The sequence below is a fragment of the Pectinophora gossypiella genome, chromosome 8, assembly GCF_024362695.1.
Source record: "Pectinophora gossypiella chromosome 8, ilPecGoss1.1, whole genome shotgun sequence".
NCBI classification, from domain to species: Eukaryota; Metazoa; Arthropoda; class Insecta; order Lepidoptera; family Gelechiidae; genus Pectinophora; species Pectinophora gossypiella.
In genome coordinates, this window is record NC_065411.1 from 15,198,477 (window position 1) to 15,215,599 (window position 17,123).

A 17,123-nucleotide genomic window follows, 5' to 3' on the forward strand; every position below is an offset into this window, starting at 1 on the left:
TCTTCTAAACAACACTACTTACGCTGAAGAATTTCAGAGAAATATACCTATTTTCCGTAGTCGGGTTTTATTTTTTAAAATTATATTTTTATTTTACTTTTGTCAACAGAAAATGAGTCAGAAAACCCGAGAACAATTATTATTATAGCCATGTCTGACACGTCCCTACTATTTTAATGCTCGTCGCATTTTAAAAATTGTGAAAATTACGGAAATGCTGCATTTGAAAAATGCAGATGCAAATTTCCATTAAGAAATTGCTGTTTAAAAGGTTATTCTGCAGCATTTTTACAGCATAATTTACACAAAAAATGTATAGTTTTTGTTCTCTGATGGTTACTTGAAAAGATTGGTGACAAGTTTTTTTCCTTAATGAGTCTAGATTTTTTACAGTTTCCACGGATCTAAATGACTTAGATAACATGACCTGCTACTCGAGTGCTCAGCGGTGAAGGAAAACATCGTGAAGAAACCCAAATACCCGAGAAGTGCGTTTCAGAGGTATGTGACCTATCCTGTGTTGGGCTGGTTTTCCGTTCACGGGTTGGAAGGTCAGACAGGCAGTCGTTTCTGTAAAAAAACCGGACCTGTCAAATCTTCAGGTTAGGTAAGCGGACCTCGTGAAAACTGGACAATGCTAGGGAGATGATGAACATGACCCAAGACCAGCATAGAAATCGAATTTGATAAGACATAACGGCGGTGGAAATGTATTTGAATTTGGATAAGTACCTATAGGGTGTTAGTGAGATCGTAACGAATACTGGGTGATTCAGACCATGATTCTGGGTTAATATCAAGTGGAATTTTCCGTCACAAGATTCTACATTTTTCGATTCTATACTTTTGCGATGGAAAATTGCTGCCTGACCACGAAGCAAGTATCTACAGGATGTTAGTGACATCGTAACGAAAACTTTAAGGCATGATTCAGACCATGAATCTGAGTTGATATCAAGTGAAATTGTCCGTCGTAAAAGTATGGAACTGAAAATAATTAAAATAAAACACTAAAACTTTCATAGCTTTTCCGACAAGAAATTCCACTTGATAACAACTCAGAATCATGGTCTGAATCATCCCCCTCAGTATTCGTTACTATATCACTAACAACCTGTGTGAGCTGTTTATGTTATGTTTTTATTCTTATAAAATGCAGAAGTATCATATTGTAAGATATGAGGGCCAAATAGTGATAAATTGTTGAAACAAGAAGAAATCTACGGAGAAAAAATGTTTTTCAATGTCAATTTGGGTTGATTTTAGTCTCTTGTATGATGTCCCGTAATTACCTTACCTAATCCGTATACATCCACATACTTACTTACCTAACTTCTCTCGAATAATAAAGATACCTACGTATTTGCATCACAAAAGAAAGTACTTAAATAATAAATATATATTTATGCATTTTATACTTAAAAGGCCGAAAACATAGACCGTTAGTCTACTCATTCCTGAAAGCTAGAAGGTATAAAAAGCCCCCTTTCTCCCAGCAATACATTTTGATTTGATATCGTAGCCAAAGGCTTGGGCCCACAATTGCCTGGAAAAGGGACTATAAAACTGCGCCTAAAAGCAAATAGTAATAAAAAGGGAGAAAAATTACCAGCCATTGGCTAAGGTAAGGTGCGGGTAGGTGCCAGTGCGAACGAAGAGCGATTTTGCTGATATTTGTCTAAGTTCATTTTTGTGAATATTAGATACAAAAATGGGATTTCGAAGAAAATAAAATTACAACGAAACATGAATGGGCACCTAGTCGTACATCTACCTGAAACTGACGTCAGAAGTCCTTGGAAATTCAAGTAATCTAAAGATGGCAAAGATGAAGGGTGTGTGAAGAGTGGATCACCCACTCATCGGTTCATCTTACGATGGATGTACCTTTATCACGATGCGGATGTTAGACCTGCAGGGCTGATGAGGTCGATCATTGGTCTCCCAAACTCACACGATAGGAGAAAAATAAAAAGACGAATTCAGTGGCACGTGGAATTAATTAGGCACTAACTTACAGTACTATACAAAACTAACATAACATTAAACATAGCTTTTGGTCGTCTTAAGTGAGTCAATTTAGCACAAATATCTATATGATAGGGTAGAACGGACAATGCATAGTGTTGCAGTTGTCATTCTTGGCAGAAAGCAGGAGGTACCCAGATTGCCCCCAGATTTCGCCCCAGGAGTTCTTGATGAGCCAGTAAAGGTCGCCATCTCTTTCTCCGTAGCCTATGAGAGTCACTGCGTGGTTCATTGGGCCTGGAACACTGTAAAATATACATCATAAAAGTTCAGTAAGGAAATTAAAATGGCAATAAATATAAAATCTAAATCTGTAAAATAAAAAGTAAGAAATAATGTTTTGTTGAATATAACGTAAGAATCTGAATTCAGAAGTTGGTGCAAATAGAAAGTCGGTCGAACTGCATAATCCAAAGTAGTCATAAGTAAAAGTACACATAAACCTTCTTACAGTACAATTTTAATCGAAGCCTCCACACCTCAGGGCAATAATAACTATTTTATTCTTTTAATAATGATAATCATAATTTTGAATGTTAACAATAATTGTATTAATTTAATTTATTGGATATGGTAATCTGGAATGAATGAATTTATGTCGTTTCCATATCTGAGGTCTATGGAGTCCCGTACTTTTGGAAGGCTTGCGTGGGGCCAAAGCCAACACGTAGAGGCCCCTTATTATTATTTTTTATGTCAAACCTCTCCTAAAAGAAAATTCTGAATCAGCCACTGTCTTCAAAAGCATTTACAATAAAGCTAATCAAAGCATTATTACAAGTCCTTCTGAAGATCCGGGTGAAAATCAAAATAAACAGTTAAAATCTTAAAAAGAAAGCTCCTCACCATTCCATGTCATACAAGACTCCACTCTTATAGAACCACATCTTCTGAGTGACCAAGACACCGACAGTCACAGGACCGTATTTGTAGACGGCTGCTTTTAATGCGTTAGGACTGTTACTGGTGACCCCAACGAACCCTGAGATTCTATACACCTCGGTCATATTATTGATGTTGCAATATCCATCCTGTAAGACAACTCACATTAGTAAAAAGTTTATTTCTCCACTTAAAAACACAAACCAAATAATATATTCTTAGTTAGTAAGTACGCTAACATTGCAATTGTAAAAGGATTACCCTTGTACTAAGTCACCAGTCCCCAACCTTTGAAAATCTCGAAATCAGTGTATCTACACAATTGCGTTACTGAGTTAAGTAGCTACAGATGCGAGAGATTTTTTGAATTTTTTTCATGTTGAAGAATATAATCCATATGACGTGTCGCAATTTTTTTTAACCTAATGTACCAGACGATCATCAAAGAACTACCAATACAATAGACTCATTTTATGCATATTTTAGGGTTATATAATGTTTTAAAATACTTACCTCTTCTAAATAAGGTCCATATTCCCGTACAGTGGGAATGCCATGCTTCAGTAGGTATTCATAGACTGCATCTATAGCCCGAGTTCCTTGGCATCCGTGGCTTTTAAATCTGTTAAAAAATTAGAGATTTCTAAAAATATTTGTAGGTACCTGTTTTGTGTCGTATACTCGATTAAGTTTCGAGTTTAGTTATTTCTGAACAATTTTTGCATTGTGTCCAATATTATAAAAAAACATATAACACAATAAAAATATTCAATTCCCGTTTTAGATAAGTTAAAACCATTCCCAACATAATAATAAAACATCGTAATCGGCAAAGAAGCACAAAAGCATCCCCAAATGAGTACGTATAGACCGCCGGAACAGAATTTGGCCTATAATAAAAAGAAGATCCGGATACCTTTGATAGATCAGAAATTCAGTCTGGATAAGAAACCGTGGAAGAAGAGAGGGGGGAGGCTTTTGCACAATAATGTAGCTATTTAGCTACATTATTAGCTTAATAGACTAAGATAACAAAATACTGCATATCAAGACAAGAGAAGACAAGACCCGTCGCCTAAATGAAGCTACAGCTTAAGATTTTAAATGTCACGGTACCAAGGTATCAACACTTACGCCCAAGCGCAGTCCACCAGAGACTGCTCGCTGAGATCCATCACTCTCCCTCCATTAGCTCTAGCTAGCACCCCCTCCATCGTAGCTGCAGCAGCAAATGCCCAACAAGAACCGCAATGCGCTTGATCTTGGAAGAACCAACATTAACATTAAAAATTCTGAAATTATTGTTGATCAGCTTTTCTTCGTGATTGTCAGTAATAGCGGAAATTACAAAAAGTCCGTCTTTAAAAAGTGCTCTAAGTTCTTGTTTCAAAAGTAGTGTAATATTCATCCCAGTGTTTAGATTTATGTGCCTATTTTCATGTACACATCTTCAGTGGTTTAAGCGTGAGGGGGTTGTTACCTTATCAAATAATTACTAAAGATATGGATGTTCGCATTGTACTGTCTGGAAATATACATTATTCTGGACAAGATTGAAGATAGGCATGCTAGAGAGAGAGTACCGATCAAGTTAAAAGCAGAGGGCCCTATTCAAGGAGCTGTACAGATGGCATAGAACCAAATCCAACGGCAGAAGATTACGTACAATCACGATCCTCAGCAGTGAGGTAACCATAAGAAAGAAAGATGTCAAAGATATCGAAACACTTACTTCGAACTGGTGAGATCACGCCATAGTCTCTCAAATCAAAATTCTTCGGCATATTGTTAACCATGTCTTCAATTTCCTCCAAAGTATGAGGGAACGGATGTGTGCCTTCTCTGATCGGATCTGACGTCATGACTCCGTTCAAGTATGCCAGTTCTGCTGGAGTTTTATCAGCAAACTGATTCAGGGCTAGAGTGTAGCCGAGGTTTTGGGAGTTGGTGTCAACAATTAAGCTGAAAATAGTATGAAGACGAATATTTACTAAGTAAGTAGTTTTGGACTGATTATCGTCGTAAGATTCATCATATTCATCTTAGGACTTCGTATCAACAGTGGCTGCAAGTTATCTTTGATTAATTCAGGTCTCGCAAAGTGTACCTAGTCATTATCCCGACATGCTAGCCTCTTTTAGTGTAAAAAACTTGGATGCCATCCTCATTTCCGAATCGTTTCTGAAGCCCGGCCTCTCTTCATCATTATATCCTATCCCTGGGTTCCAGCTAATTCGGAATGACCGTATTGGATGTCGCTGTGGCGGGGTGGCCATTTATTTGCGCGGCCAAATCCCGTATAAAATTATTAGTAAGTCTCCGCCTGAATATTCGGGCTCGGCTGAACATCTCTTCCTGGAGGTGTCCTTATCGCACGTAAGGGTTCTCTTGGGGGTCTTCTATTCTCCTGACAGAAGCGTTAACTATTTTCCTGGTTTTGACGGTCTCCTTCAGGAGTTTGTCCCATTGTATCAACATACATTGATATTAGGGGACTTTAACACGTGCCTTTTGAAGAACGATTCCCGTTCCCAACAACTTCGCTCTATAGTTGAAGGTGCTAATCTGCATATCCTGCCGTCTAATTCTACTCATCATGTTCCGAACTGTGTCCCGTCCTTACTTGACCTTTCAATAGTGTCCTCTCTTGATCATGTTGATTCCCGTGGGCAATTCGCTGCTGATGCCTTTTCTTATCACGATTTGCTTTTCCTCTCTTATCGAATTCGTCCCCCTAAAGCCAAAGCTAAAATTCTTTTCCAGCGTAATTTTAAAGACATGAACTGTGATCAACTGGGGCATGATGCTTGCGGTGTTGACTGGGACCTCGTGTATGGCGCTGATTCAGTTGATGATAAGGTCAACGTGTTCAACTCACTCCTGACCAATCTTTATGATAAGCATGCGCCTGTACGAGCTGTTCGCCTAAAGCATTTCCCAGCACCTTGGTTAACTGATGAGCTGCGGGTGCTTATGGCTAAGAAAGCTAATGCGAGAACTCGCTACAAGCTCAACTCATCTGAGCGCAATAAGGATAGGTACAGGAGTGCTAGGAATCGGAGCAATACTGCGTGTAGGGATGCTCAGCGCCGTTACATCTTTGCTTCAGTTGCTAATGGTGATCCCCCTCAGGTGTGGAAGTTTCTCAATACTCTTGGTATTGGGAAATCGAAGCCCAACCCCCCTTCTGACGTAGATGTTGATGCTCTCAACATGCATTTTACTTCTGGTGCAGCTAGTTTCGATTCCGCAACTAAGTCTGTCACTTTACAACGCCTAAATAATTCCCCTATCTCTTCTCCTAACTCTTTAGATTTCACTCCAGTTTCGGAAAATGATGTTAGAAAAAAAATCCTGTCCATTTCCTCTAACGCTGTTGGCGGTGATGATATCAGCCGCAATATGCTTATCCCTATCCTTGATATTATCCTTCCTGTGATTACTCATATCCTTAATTCCTCGCTGTTTTCATCTACCTTTCCCAACATTTGGAAGCAAGCTATTGTAGTCCCTATTCCCAAGATATCTAGCCCATCTTCCTTATCCCATTACCGTCCCATCTCCATACTTCCTTTCCTATCAAAGGTGCTTGAACGTGTGGTTCATCACCAGTTGTTTTCCTTCCTCTCCAAAGGTCATCTAATGAACGCATTGCAGTCTGGCTTTCGTCCGGGGCATAGCACAGTTACTTCTCTGGTCAAGGTATCCGATGATATCCGCATGGGTATGGAGCGTCAGGAAGTGACACTGCTTACTCTCCTTGACTTTAGCAATGCGTTCAATAGTGTTGATTTTGACGTCCTACTGTCCTTTTTAAAATTATTAAACGTCTCCTCATCCGTCACAGACTGGTTCCGTAGCTACCTTGAGGGTCGTCGGCAGCGCGTCAAGGTTGACGGCATGTTGTCTGACTGGTGCAGCATCACGGCTGGAGTCCCACAAGGTGGCGTCCTTTCTCCACTCCTATTTTCCATCTTTATTAACTCCATTTCCCGGAGTCTTACCTGTTCCTACCACTTGTATGCGGATGATTTGCAGATTTACACCCATGTACCTGTGGAAAGTATTCAGCAGGCTGTTTGTGTCATGAATTGTGATTTAGTGGCTATTGCGGCTTGGGCGTCTGAACATGGTATTTCAGTCAATCCCGGTAAGTCGCAATCCATAATCATTGGTGGTCGCAGGCAGCTTGCTCAAATTGATTTTCCTTGTCTCTCCCCTGTTTCCTTCATGGGTACTGTTATACCTTATTGCGAGACCGTCAAAAACTTGGGCGTCTTTTTTGACAGGACGTTATCCTGGACACGCCAAGTTAACGAGGTCAGTAGGAAGATTTTTGCCTCCTTGAGGTCCCTTGGGCGCTTGCGTAGCTTCCTGCCCGTTAAGACGAAAATTGCTCTCTCCCAGTCCCTTCTTCTTCCTATCCTTGACTACGCCGATGTTTGTTATTTGGATCTCACTGAAGAGCTGCTCAACAAACTCGAGAGGTTGCAGAACGCAGCCATCCGCTTCGCGTTTGGCTTGCGTAAGTTCGACCATGTGTCGGTGTACCGTGCGCAGCTCAAGTGGCTCCCTATACGACTTCGGCGAAATTCCCATATCCTCTCACTCCTTTTCAATATCCTCCATAATCCCAATACTCCCCCTTACCTCAAAGAGCGTTTTAGTTTGAGGACGGAAGTTCACGAACGGCTGCCTCGATCGTGCACTAGGATGCTATTGGTAGCTCCCACCCACCGAACTGATTACTACGGCCAGTCTTTTACTGTGCAAGCTGTGCGCTTATGGAACTCCTTACCTGCTTCCATCAGAGTCGCTAACTCTCTTCAGAGCTTCAAAAACCAGTTGCGAGCTCATTTTGAATCCTTATGTGGATATTCTTAGGATATTACTATTATGTATGATGTATTTTATTTATTTCAATACCTGTATGTGTGTGTATAGTCTATTATTTATTATTATAGTTTTCTTTAGATTATGGTTAGGTATATTTTTAGTATATATGGATTATATTAAATTGAGTATTTATTAATATATGTACGTATAGTATAGAGTATTTATTATATTAACTTTAGTTTTACTTTTAGGTATTTATTTATTTATTTTTTGTTGCACCATCCCGCATCCAAGTTGTAAATGTTTGTTTCCTTTTGTTGGTTGCCTGGAAGAAATTGCTCTAGAGCAATAAGGCCGCCCAAATTGTACTGTATTCATGTGTTATGTCTGATTGTTGAAATTCTAGTTCTGTGCAATAAAGTATATTTGATTTGATTTGATTTGGTCTCACATGGATTACGAACTTAAATTTAATATGTATGTCATTTTATATTTTAACCTCTTAATTGGTGGACGCCTGGGATTCTCGAATTTCAATACTTGGTATCTCATCAAGCAGCAAAATAAGACATAATATTTTTTATCGGATTTTCTATATTAGCTGAAAATGTTTGTATTTAAAGGCTCATTACCCCAGCTTAGACTAAAAAAATCGTCAAGAAATAAATTAACAAGTTTTTTTAAATACTTACTGCCAATTATTCCTAAAGATCGTCTGTCTCATTTCGTGTTCATGGTCCTCATAGTTTCGGTCATGGTGCAACTTGAACCTGAACAAAACAATAATTAAAGTAGTTTACCTGTAAATATTATCTGACATACAAAAACGAAAAATCTTCGAATGGAAAAGAAATCTTCGAACTCCAGCATACACTTCATTCAGAAGATAGTAAGGTATTCTTGATAATATCATCATCATTAACTTAAGCAACGCTCTTTTATCGGTGTAGCATTTTCCATACTGATCTATCAAAGGCCAATTTTTTATTTCTTTATGAGACACGACGTTCTTAGCTGCTTAATTTGTTCAATATAAGCTGTTCTTGGCCTTCCTCTTTTTCCTTCTATCTTCTTACTATAAAATACTTGTTAATGTAACTGGCATAAAATTGAATGCAAAAAAAAGAAAAACGGAATAACAATGAAGAATAGAACATCCTTTTCTTTTTCGTTTATATCAAGCATAATACTAAAGTTTATCGGTTACCTGTGGAATGCCAGATCGACGTCACTTGCAATCGTCGGATGTAAATATTTTACAGCTTCTTCGAAATCATGAGGGAATTCATTCCATGAATCGCAGTCTGCAAAAACAATTTATAGTTTTTAATTATTTTTTTATAAATACAGAGGAAAGAATCATATTTAACTCTAATCAAAGGCTAAACTTTCATACAGTCTCTTCTGCAATAGGCATATAGGTCAGAAGCGCCCACCTTCGCTTTATCTTAAATTTTGCCTAGGTGAGAGCGTTCATTGCTCCCCATTAGTTCGGTCAAGTAGTTAATGCCATCTCAAACACACCTACAAGTCACGACAAAAATATAAAATGGCGGACTCGGCAGATGTTGTCCAGACTGATAATAAAGCCAATTACCAGGTCCAAAACACAAAAATAGTCAATGCAGCTATTTTCAAAACATCGCAAGACAAGCAAAAGAATTTCGCACGGTAACAGATTTTTTATTATAAAGGTGATTTCTTTACTCCTAAAACCTACATTGTTGCTTAGTAAATTTTTAAAAGGTTTTTGTTTTTTTGCCAGTTACTCATGCTTAGGAAAACTCACAAAGAGAAAATTTTAATCAAAAAATAAAATGACGATACATAGATCGAAAGAATTTCGCATGGACAGGAGGAGGACCCGGTGGTGTAAAGGTTAACACGCTCGTTCTGGTTTGACAAGAGATTTTTTCGATTTAAGTTTGCTCTTAGTAAATTTTTAATCCAATACTATTAAGCGACAAAATTGAGATGAAATACTATACTATACTACTACACTACTATACTACTATACTACTATACTACTATACTACTATACTACTATACTACTATACTACTATACTACTATACTACTATACTACTATACTACTATACTACTATACTACTATACTACTATACTACTATACTACTAAACTACTATACTACTACTAAATTATACTTACTAGTGACATCGAAGGTATTTGGAGGGAATTTATTGTTATAGTTGTAATAGTTGATAACAACATCGCCTTGTAAGGAACCATCTTGAAGGTTGTATGCCTTTTGGTAGTGGCTGAAAAAAATGGTGAAATTAATAACGCTGCATAGGATTTTCAATAAGTACCCATCTTGATCTAACGTGAAACAAAACTATACATATTATAGAAATTTGATTTTATTACACAATGATCAAAGTAAAAGATATTTCTTCTATCGTGTAGGCTATGAGGTGAATGACCAACCCTGATACCAGGGTTACTATTGAGCCGCCAAAGGGCCCTGACATGGCTCATGTAACGACTACTTACTCACATCAGTAAGTAGTAACCTGGACCAACGGCTTAGCGTGTCTTCCGAAGCACAGATCATCTTACTTCCGGACAATCAGGTGATCGGACTATAATTTCCTAACAAACTAGGGAGCACAAAGTGAATTTTGTGATATGTCCCCACCGGGATTCGAACCCGGGACTCCGGATCGTGAGCCCAACGCTCAACCACAGAACCACGGAGGCCGTGTAATAAAAAAAAATTAACGCTTACATTTTGCTTACATTTCCTTGTTTAACATAAGCTCACGACCCAATTGGGGTAGTCAGAAATACATCCAACACAAGATTCGCTAAGTGTAGCTACGCTTCACTGAGCTTTCTGTTAGACCAATACGATTTAGCAAACGTTAATTTTAAGATCCACGGTTCTATTTTATATCAGTGACTGTATGAATAAATATAATTAATTATTATTATGTACGGTCACGAGCATTAATATGTATACACTTTGGTACCATGTCACATTAACTTTTTTGACAACTTGAACTGTAACTCTCACTAAATGTCAAATATGTTAGTGCGACAGAGTCCCAAAGACACACAAACACCACGCTCTCTCATTTTTGCATGCTTTTGTTTTTCTTCTTGCTAGCTTTAAGTCGGTTTTTATTTTGTTATTCTCCGATTGTGTCATCCAAAGGGAGGTTGCGAGTCATTCCCAACACAAGTACTATTGTTAGTTACTGGAAAGTCTCGTCAACGAACTTTGTTATGTTTTTATTAATAAACAATTTTTATTATTTTATTTTTTTATTACTTACTGAAGCGGTATAGCGATTTCATCCTCAATTTCGGTGAGAAGTACGGTGTCTACGTGTTTTAAAGAATCCTCGTCAGTGTATTCCTTTGTCCATACCTGCACTTGCTTACCATCATGTTCCTGATTACCTAAGGGATAAAATATGTACACATCTAAATTTGCTTCTTCATTAACTGAAAATTCTCTTTTACTTATGTTCCTCACATACACTTACATAAATTCACGCCTGTTCACGCTTTTTATTTCAAGTTAAACCACGTCAGCGCCTTTTAGAAAAATCACATTCAAATGTGATTTTTGTTAACAATACTTCACAATAGACACGCTACTTTCAATCCAGCGAGCTTAGCACCGTAAGCGCGCGACTCTTTCTCGCCTCGACATACGTCACCCTTCACTCTTACTCAGTACTGCACAGAACGAGACAGACAATCTCTATCGCGGCGAGAAAGAGTCGCGTGCTTACGGTGCTAGGCCCGCAGGTCAAAATTTGTTGTCTCGATTTTTTTCTCTGAATGAAATTATTTGAAATAAATCCAGGTTTTGTTAAGGAAAATTACATCCAAACGGGATTTTTTGGAAAAGTCGCTTTTGTGGTTTATCTTCAAACTAGTTGTAAAAGCGACAATATCATCATCATAGACCTTTACATCTTGATCAGATGATTTATACATTGTTTCTGTGGCAACGACTTGTATAGCTGGAAAGACCAATACGAGAGCGTCAATAGCGTCCGCATGACTAGCATTTCAGCTGAGGATCGTTAGATGGTGTGGATAGTGAAGCGACTCTGTCATTATTGTCTTTTTTCCCGTCTGTCGTTTAAAATCTGGAACCAGTCCTCGGCAAGTACCTTGCAACTATCGACCAAAGACACACACACACACACAAAGACAAAGAGACACTTCCTCCACTGGTTAAGATCACTAGCTAGGTCTTCCCATTAAAGCGATAATACATCTATGTATATAAATAAATAATAAATAAAAATATGTTTATTACTCTCACATCAACACGATAATTGGTAATTAACAATAAAACAAGATTATGATACAGTGGTTGGTGAGAGAGACTGGGGTCTGTGAGAAGCGTTAGCTTGTAGTACAGAACCCCAGACTCCCCCCTCGGATGATTAGTGTCCATAGCTACTTATTTTATGTTTATATAACACAAATTAGCAGAGATGAGATTTGATGATACATAAGAGAAAAATTTTAAAATTGTTTGTGAGCGTGTGCGTGTGTGTGTGTGTGATATTATAACTATCGAGGCCTATCAAATAAACTACTAATTGTTGTTAGTCAACATGTTTACCTGAATAAGTGAAGTCTTCAAGGGGAGGCAGGAAGTCCTTCTGATCACCATAATTTGATACTCGATCACATTTGATCACCGTCTCTGAGTCATCATCTGCTACTTCTGGATGAATCTGTCATATAAAAACACTCACTGGTTGGTTGATTAACACTGGTTCCTTCAGATTCATTTTAGACTAAGCTTCTTCTATCGTGTGGGTTGTACCAACCTCATCAACCTTTGTGTCAGGGTTATTAGTGAGCCGACAAAGTTCACATACTACTTATTTACATTAGTACGTAGTAACCGGTTTAACGTGCCTTCCAAAGCACAGATCATCTTACTTACAGACATTCGGGTGATCAAACTGTTATGTCGTAACCAAACTGGGGCTCACAAAGCGATTTTTATGGTATGTCCTCACCGGGATTTGAACCCGACTAATAAGTATGTTAAAAATAATAACAAACAGAATTTGGAAATGTAGCCGTTGCAAGTAGTGAAGCTTTTAATTATGGTTTCAATCATTTGATTTCTGACAAACACAGTTCTAATTACAATAATTATAATTACAATAAATATGTCCACTTTTGTTCTAATAAAACACGATAACTACACAGACTTCAATTACAAAAATAAGAAAATAGATTAATAATAATTGCCATTAATTAAAAAACTACTGCTATTATTTTAATTGATTTCAGTCTTCTGATGTCGAGCTTGTTACTTTCTTATCACTAATTTAAGAGCCACGCTCTTGTCGGTGTAGCATTATTTCACTTCCTTATAAGACACGACGTTCACCTTCTCTTTAATCTGTTCCATGTCAGCTCTTCTTGATCTTTCGCTTGCCCCCTTTCCTTGTAGCTTCCCTTCTATGTTGTTTTTAATAAATTCGTCGTGTCTTATTAAGTGTCCAATCATCTTGTTCATTATCTTACTTCCATCATCATCATCATCATCATCATCATCAGCCGTACGACGCCCACTGCTGGGCATAGGCCTCCCCCAAGGATCTCCACGACGATCCACACCACACTTCCATACTTTTTCAAAATAAAGAGAAGCAATAACACATAGCTAGCAATATACTCTATGCGTATCTGATCCAAATATCAAGCAAAATTTTTTTTATGTATATGCCTCTGCCATCACATTAAAGGTATTTTTGAATAATTATGTACCGGAGCAATGAAAAATAGATGATAATCACATTAAAAGTATACACACAACGAACAAAACACAAAGTCATATAACGTCATATAATGTCGTTATGTGTCGTGTAAGACACGACGAATTTATTGAAAACATCATAGAAGGAAAGAGAGGAAGGGGAACACTAAGAAGAGCTTACATGGAACAGAATAAAGAAAAGGTTAACGTCGTGTCTTATTCGGAAGTCAAGGAATTGGCCTTTGATAGACTGGAGTGGAAAATGCTACACCGACAAGAGCGTGGCTCTTAAATTGAAGATGATGAAAGGTATACAGCACCATATATGTATATTTTTAGGGGCCTTGAAAGTCCCTCATTGTAGTTCGCCTCAGATGGCACTACGTGGCCGGATCATCATCATCAGCCGTATGACGCCCGCTGCTGGGCATAGACCTCCCCCAAGGATCTCCACGACGATCGGTCCTGCGCTGCCCGCATCCAGCGGCTTCCCGCGACCTTCACTAGATCGTCGGTCCACCTTGTAGCGGGCCTACCCACTGAGCGTCGTCTGACACGCGGTCGCCACTCCAGAACCCTTCCGCCCCAGTGTCCATCGGTTCTCCTCGCTATTTGTCCTGCCCACTGCCACTTCAGCTTTGCAATTCTCCGAGCTATGTCGGTGACTTTAGTTCTCCTGCGGATCATGACGTGGCCGCTTACTATGGGTCTCGTGAGGAGGCTCGGTGTCGCTCAGCGGGCAATGGAGAGAGCTATGCTCGGTATTTCCCTGCTCGATCGAATCAGAAATGAGGAGATCCGCAGGAAGTCACCGTGGCCGGATATTCAAATTCAAATTCAAATAAAAAAAATGGGGAAAACCCATGAGCCTCACCATATAAATCTTCCCGGTATGCATCTTGTCGTTTTCATCGTAGTAGACACCATAGTAATAACGAGAGATCGTGCCGCCATACAAGTCAATACGGGATTTGTTGTATTTTGTACTATACCTGCGAACAGAAAAAATATTGTTTATGGTCTCTTATGGCCAAAAGAATGTTTTTTTTAACTGCCTATATACGTCCCACTGCTGGGCACAGGCCTCCCCTCAATCAACCGGAGGGGGTATGGAGCATACTCCACCACGCTGCTCCAATGCGGGTTGGTGGAGGTGTTTTTACGGCTAATAGCCGGGACCAACGGCTTAACGTGCCCTCCGAAGCACGGAATCATCTTACTTTTTCGGACAATCAGGTGATTCAAGCCTGAAAAGTCCTTACCAAACAAAGGACAGTCTCACATAGTGATTTCGACAATGTCCCCAATGTCCCAACCCCGAAAAGAATGAATATGAAAATTAATTTCAGATTTATCTTCAGCATGTTCACGAGAGTAAATATACAGGGTGTTAGTGACATTGTAACGAATACTGAGGGAGATGATTCAGACCATGATTCTGAGTTTGATATCAAGAGGAATTTTCCGTCAAGAAAAAAATCGATTATTTTCGTTTTTTTTTTCGATTTTACTTTTTTTTAAAATAAACCTCCTTGTTGTATCCGACAACGGCGACCTCAGTCTCTTCTCTCGTGCGCTCGAATGTGACTAGCAAAGCCAAACTTTGTTTAAAACACCCGGTCACATTGGAGGCAGAATAGCCTAGTAGAATAGTCGGATGGACAGCTATTCTGCCTCCAAAATAAGTAATGATTAATTATTGTTTCTTACCATATCTCAAAAGGCTTCATTATTCCGGTGCCAAGATTGACTTCTTCCGCGTTGAAATGGTATTCTGCAGGCCATTCTATAGCTGGTGCTGGAAGAATAAGTGCTTTGTTTACATTCTTCGTCTACTGTCGTCATAGAATGAAGATTAATACTACGAATAGAACTGTAACCCCGCCCCGCACTATTTCGTATCGCGCGCATACCTCACCTCCCCTGGGTCTTACTTGAGTCTAATGGCCGAATGACTGCGTCTCGCTCGCACTTAGGCGGTACACGGCAAGAATGAGAGCATATGAAGCATACAGGATGGTGTGTATGAAGTATACAGGATGAGGTATCGTGACTGAGCCGTCATTTATTGTAGATTTGCCTCAGATGGCATTTGTACAGTACTAGGTGCACCGAACCGGACCGAGTTTGTGGGTCCACTAATGCACTACTTTAATGACCCGCACTGATTGTTACTGATAATAATTAATTTATTATTAATTAAATTGAGGAAGACAATGTCATCGTTGTTATAGTTGGTAGCAGAGAGAGAGAGAATTGCCATATTAAAATATTACAACAAAAGTAAATTTGTTGGTTTGCCAACAGCATTAACTACTTGGCCGGACAAATGAGGAGCGTTGAAGGCCTTCATTAACAAAGCAACAACACGTGTAAAATTATGGAAAAATAATGCTGATTTGTTACCTAAAGCGTACCCATAGCTGACATCAACTATTGCAGCCAGAACCAGTAGACCCACTAGAGTCTTCATCATGGAATCTACCACTGGTGACCATCAACTACCACTAGTTACCGCTGACTACTACTAATAGTGAATAGCAAGTCACATTGGTCTATTTATACCATTCTGACCGAACATTACAGGGAGTATACACCGTAATGTTTTTTTTTTAATAATTATACCATAACATAAGCTCACGACTATATCCTAAATCCTAATAAGGGTAGTCAGAGGTACATCAATCGCAAGATGAACTAAGTCACACGTCATCGAACATTCTATCAGGCCAGGCGCGCACTACGAGTTTTTCGCCGCGCGGCAGAAAAAGGCAGCGGCATAATGTCGCACTGTAATACTGCGCCGCACTATGGATCGAAAAATGGCTTTCATAGAAATAGGGAGTTCAAATTTTAAGTGGCGGTTTTTTTGCTGGATATAGCTTCTATTACCTATTACTATATAGGAAAATGATACCCGAGTTAATTATGTGCATAAGCGGAGGAAGGTTTTTTTTGCCGTTTTCGAGATAATCGGATTTTTCATAGTAGATCCATACAAATTTTTCGTAAATAAATTATAATTCATCCGATTTTGCACAGAATCAACTCGGGTATTATTTTCCTATATAGTAATAGGTAATAGAAGCTATATCCAGCAAAAAAACAGCCACTTAAAATTTGAAATCCCTATGTCTATGAAAGCCATTTTTCGATCCATAGTGCGCCGCTGCAGTGGCTCTGCCGTCAAATGCGCGCAATACAATTTAAAACTGGTACAGTATTACAGTGCGACATTATGCCGCTGCTTTTTTCTGCCGCGCGGCGAAAAACTCGTAGTGCGCGCCTGGCCTGACTTCTGTAAACAAACGTGATAGGTGGCGAGCCGTATCGCTGCCGATAATTGTCAAGCCAATTGTTAAACTGTTGTTGTTTTAATAAATTATAATTATAGATTTTATCCATATGGTTTCCAGATAAGAGCCCTCAGGCTTCCTCATCTGTCCGTCCAAGTACTCAATGCCAAATTGCGGCAAATCTACGTTAAGAAAGAAGCATTATAAAAATTCCATGCTATCAAATTTTCAAAGATTTTTGTCTTTTCCAATTTTCATCCAAATCGGTTTACTCTCAAAGAGAGTTTGCTATCTCATTCATTATGTTATTCAATATGG

The 17,123-nt window shown here is 38.9% G+C and overlaps 1 protein-coding gene across 2 annotated transcripts; it reads right to left on the reverse strand.

The window, feature by feature from the left end:
• Positions 1-1,981: 1,981 nt before the first annotated feature.
• On the reverse strand, positions 1,982-16,061 carry LOC126369229 (pro-cathepsin H-like). Of its 2 annotated transcripts, XM_050013566.1 has the most exons (13): positions 15,916-16,060; positions 15,220-15,307; positions 14,384-14,501; positions 12,355-12,469; positions 11,042-11,168; positions 9,912-10,021; positions 8,954-9,050; positions 8,439-8,516; positions 4,643-4,872; positions 4,045-4,171; positions 3,424-3,532; positions 2,875-3,059; positions 1,982-2,273 (listed from the first exon to the last, which is right to left on the reverse strand). In XM_050013566.1, the coding sequence occupies exons 1-13, from the start codon at positions 15,983-15,985 to the stop codon at positions 2,093-2,095; spliced, it is 1,635 nt and encodes a 544-aa protein (XP_049869523.1). In that variant the 5' UTR covers positions 15,986-16,060; the 3' UTR covers positions 1,982-2,092. The 2 variants fall into 2 exon arrangements, with proteins under 2 accessions (XP_049869523.1, XP_049869524.1); XM_050013567.1 differs by lacking the exons at positions 4,045-4,171; positions 4,643-4,872 and having other exon boundaries at positions 15,916-16,061.
• Positions 16,062-17,123: the final 1,062 nt, after the last annotated feature.

Excerpts from the sequence above, each read along its gene's own strand:
- LOC126369229 (XM_050013566.1), bottom strand. The coding sequence starts at position 15,985 with ATGATGAAGACTCTAGTGGGTCTACTGGTTCTGGCTGCAATAGTTGAT. Across the intron at positions 4,172-4,642 it reads CGTGATCTCACCAGTTCGAA|ATCAAGCGCATTGCGGTTCT; the intron begins GTAAGTGTTTCG and ends GGTTCTTCCAAG. Across the intron at positions 3,060-3,423 it reads ATGGACCTTATTTAGAAGAG|GATGGATATTGCAACATCAA; the intron begins GTAAGTATTTTA and ends GTTGTCTTACAG.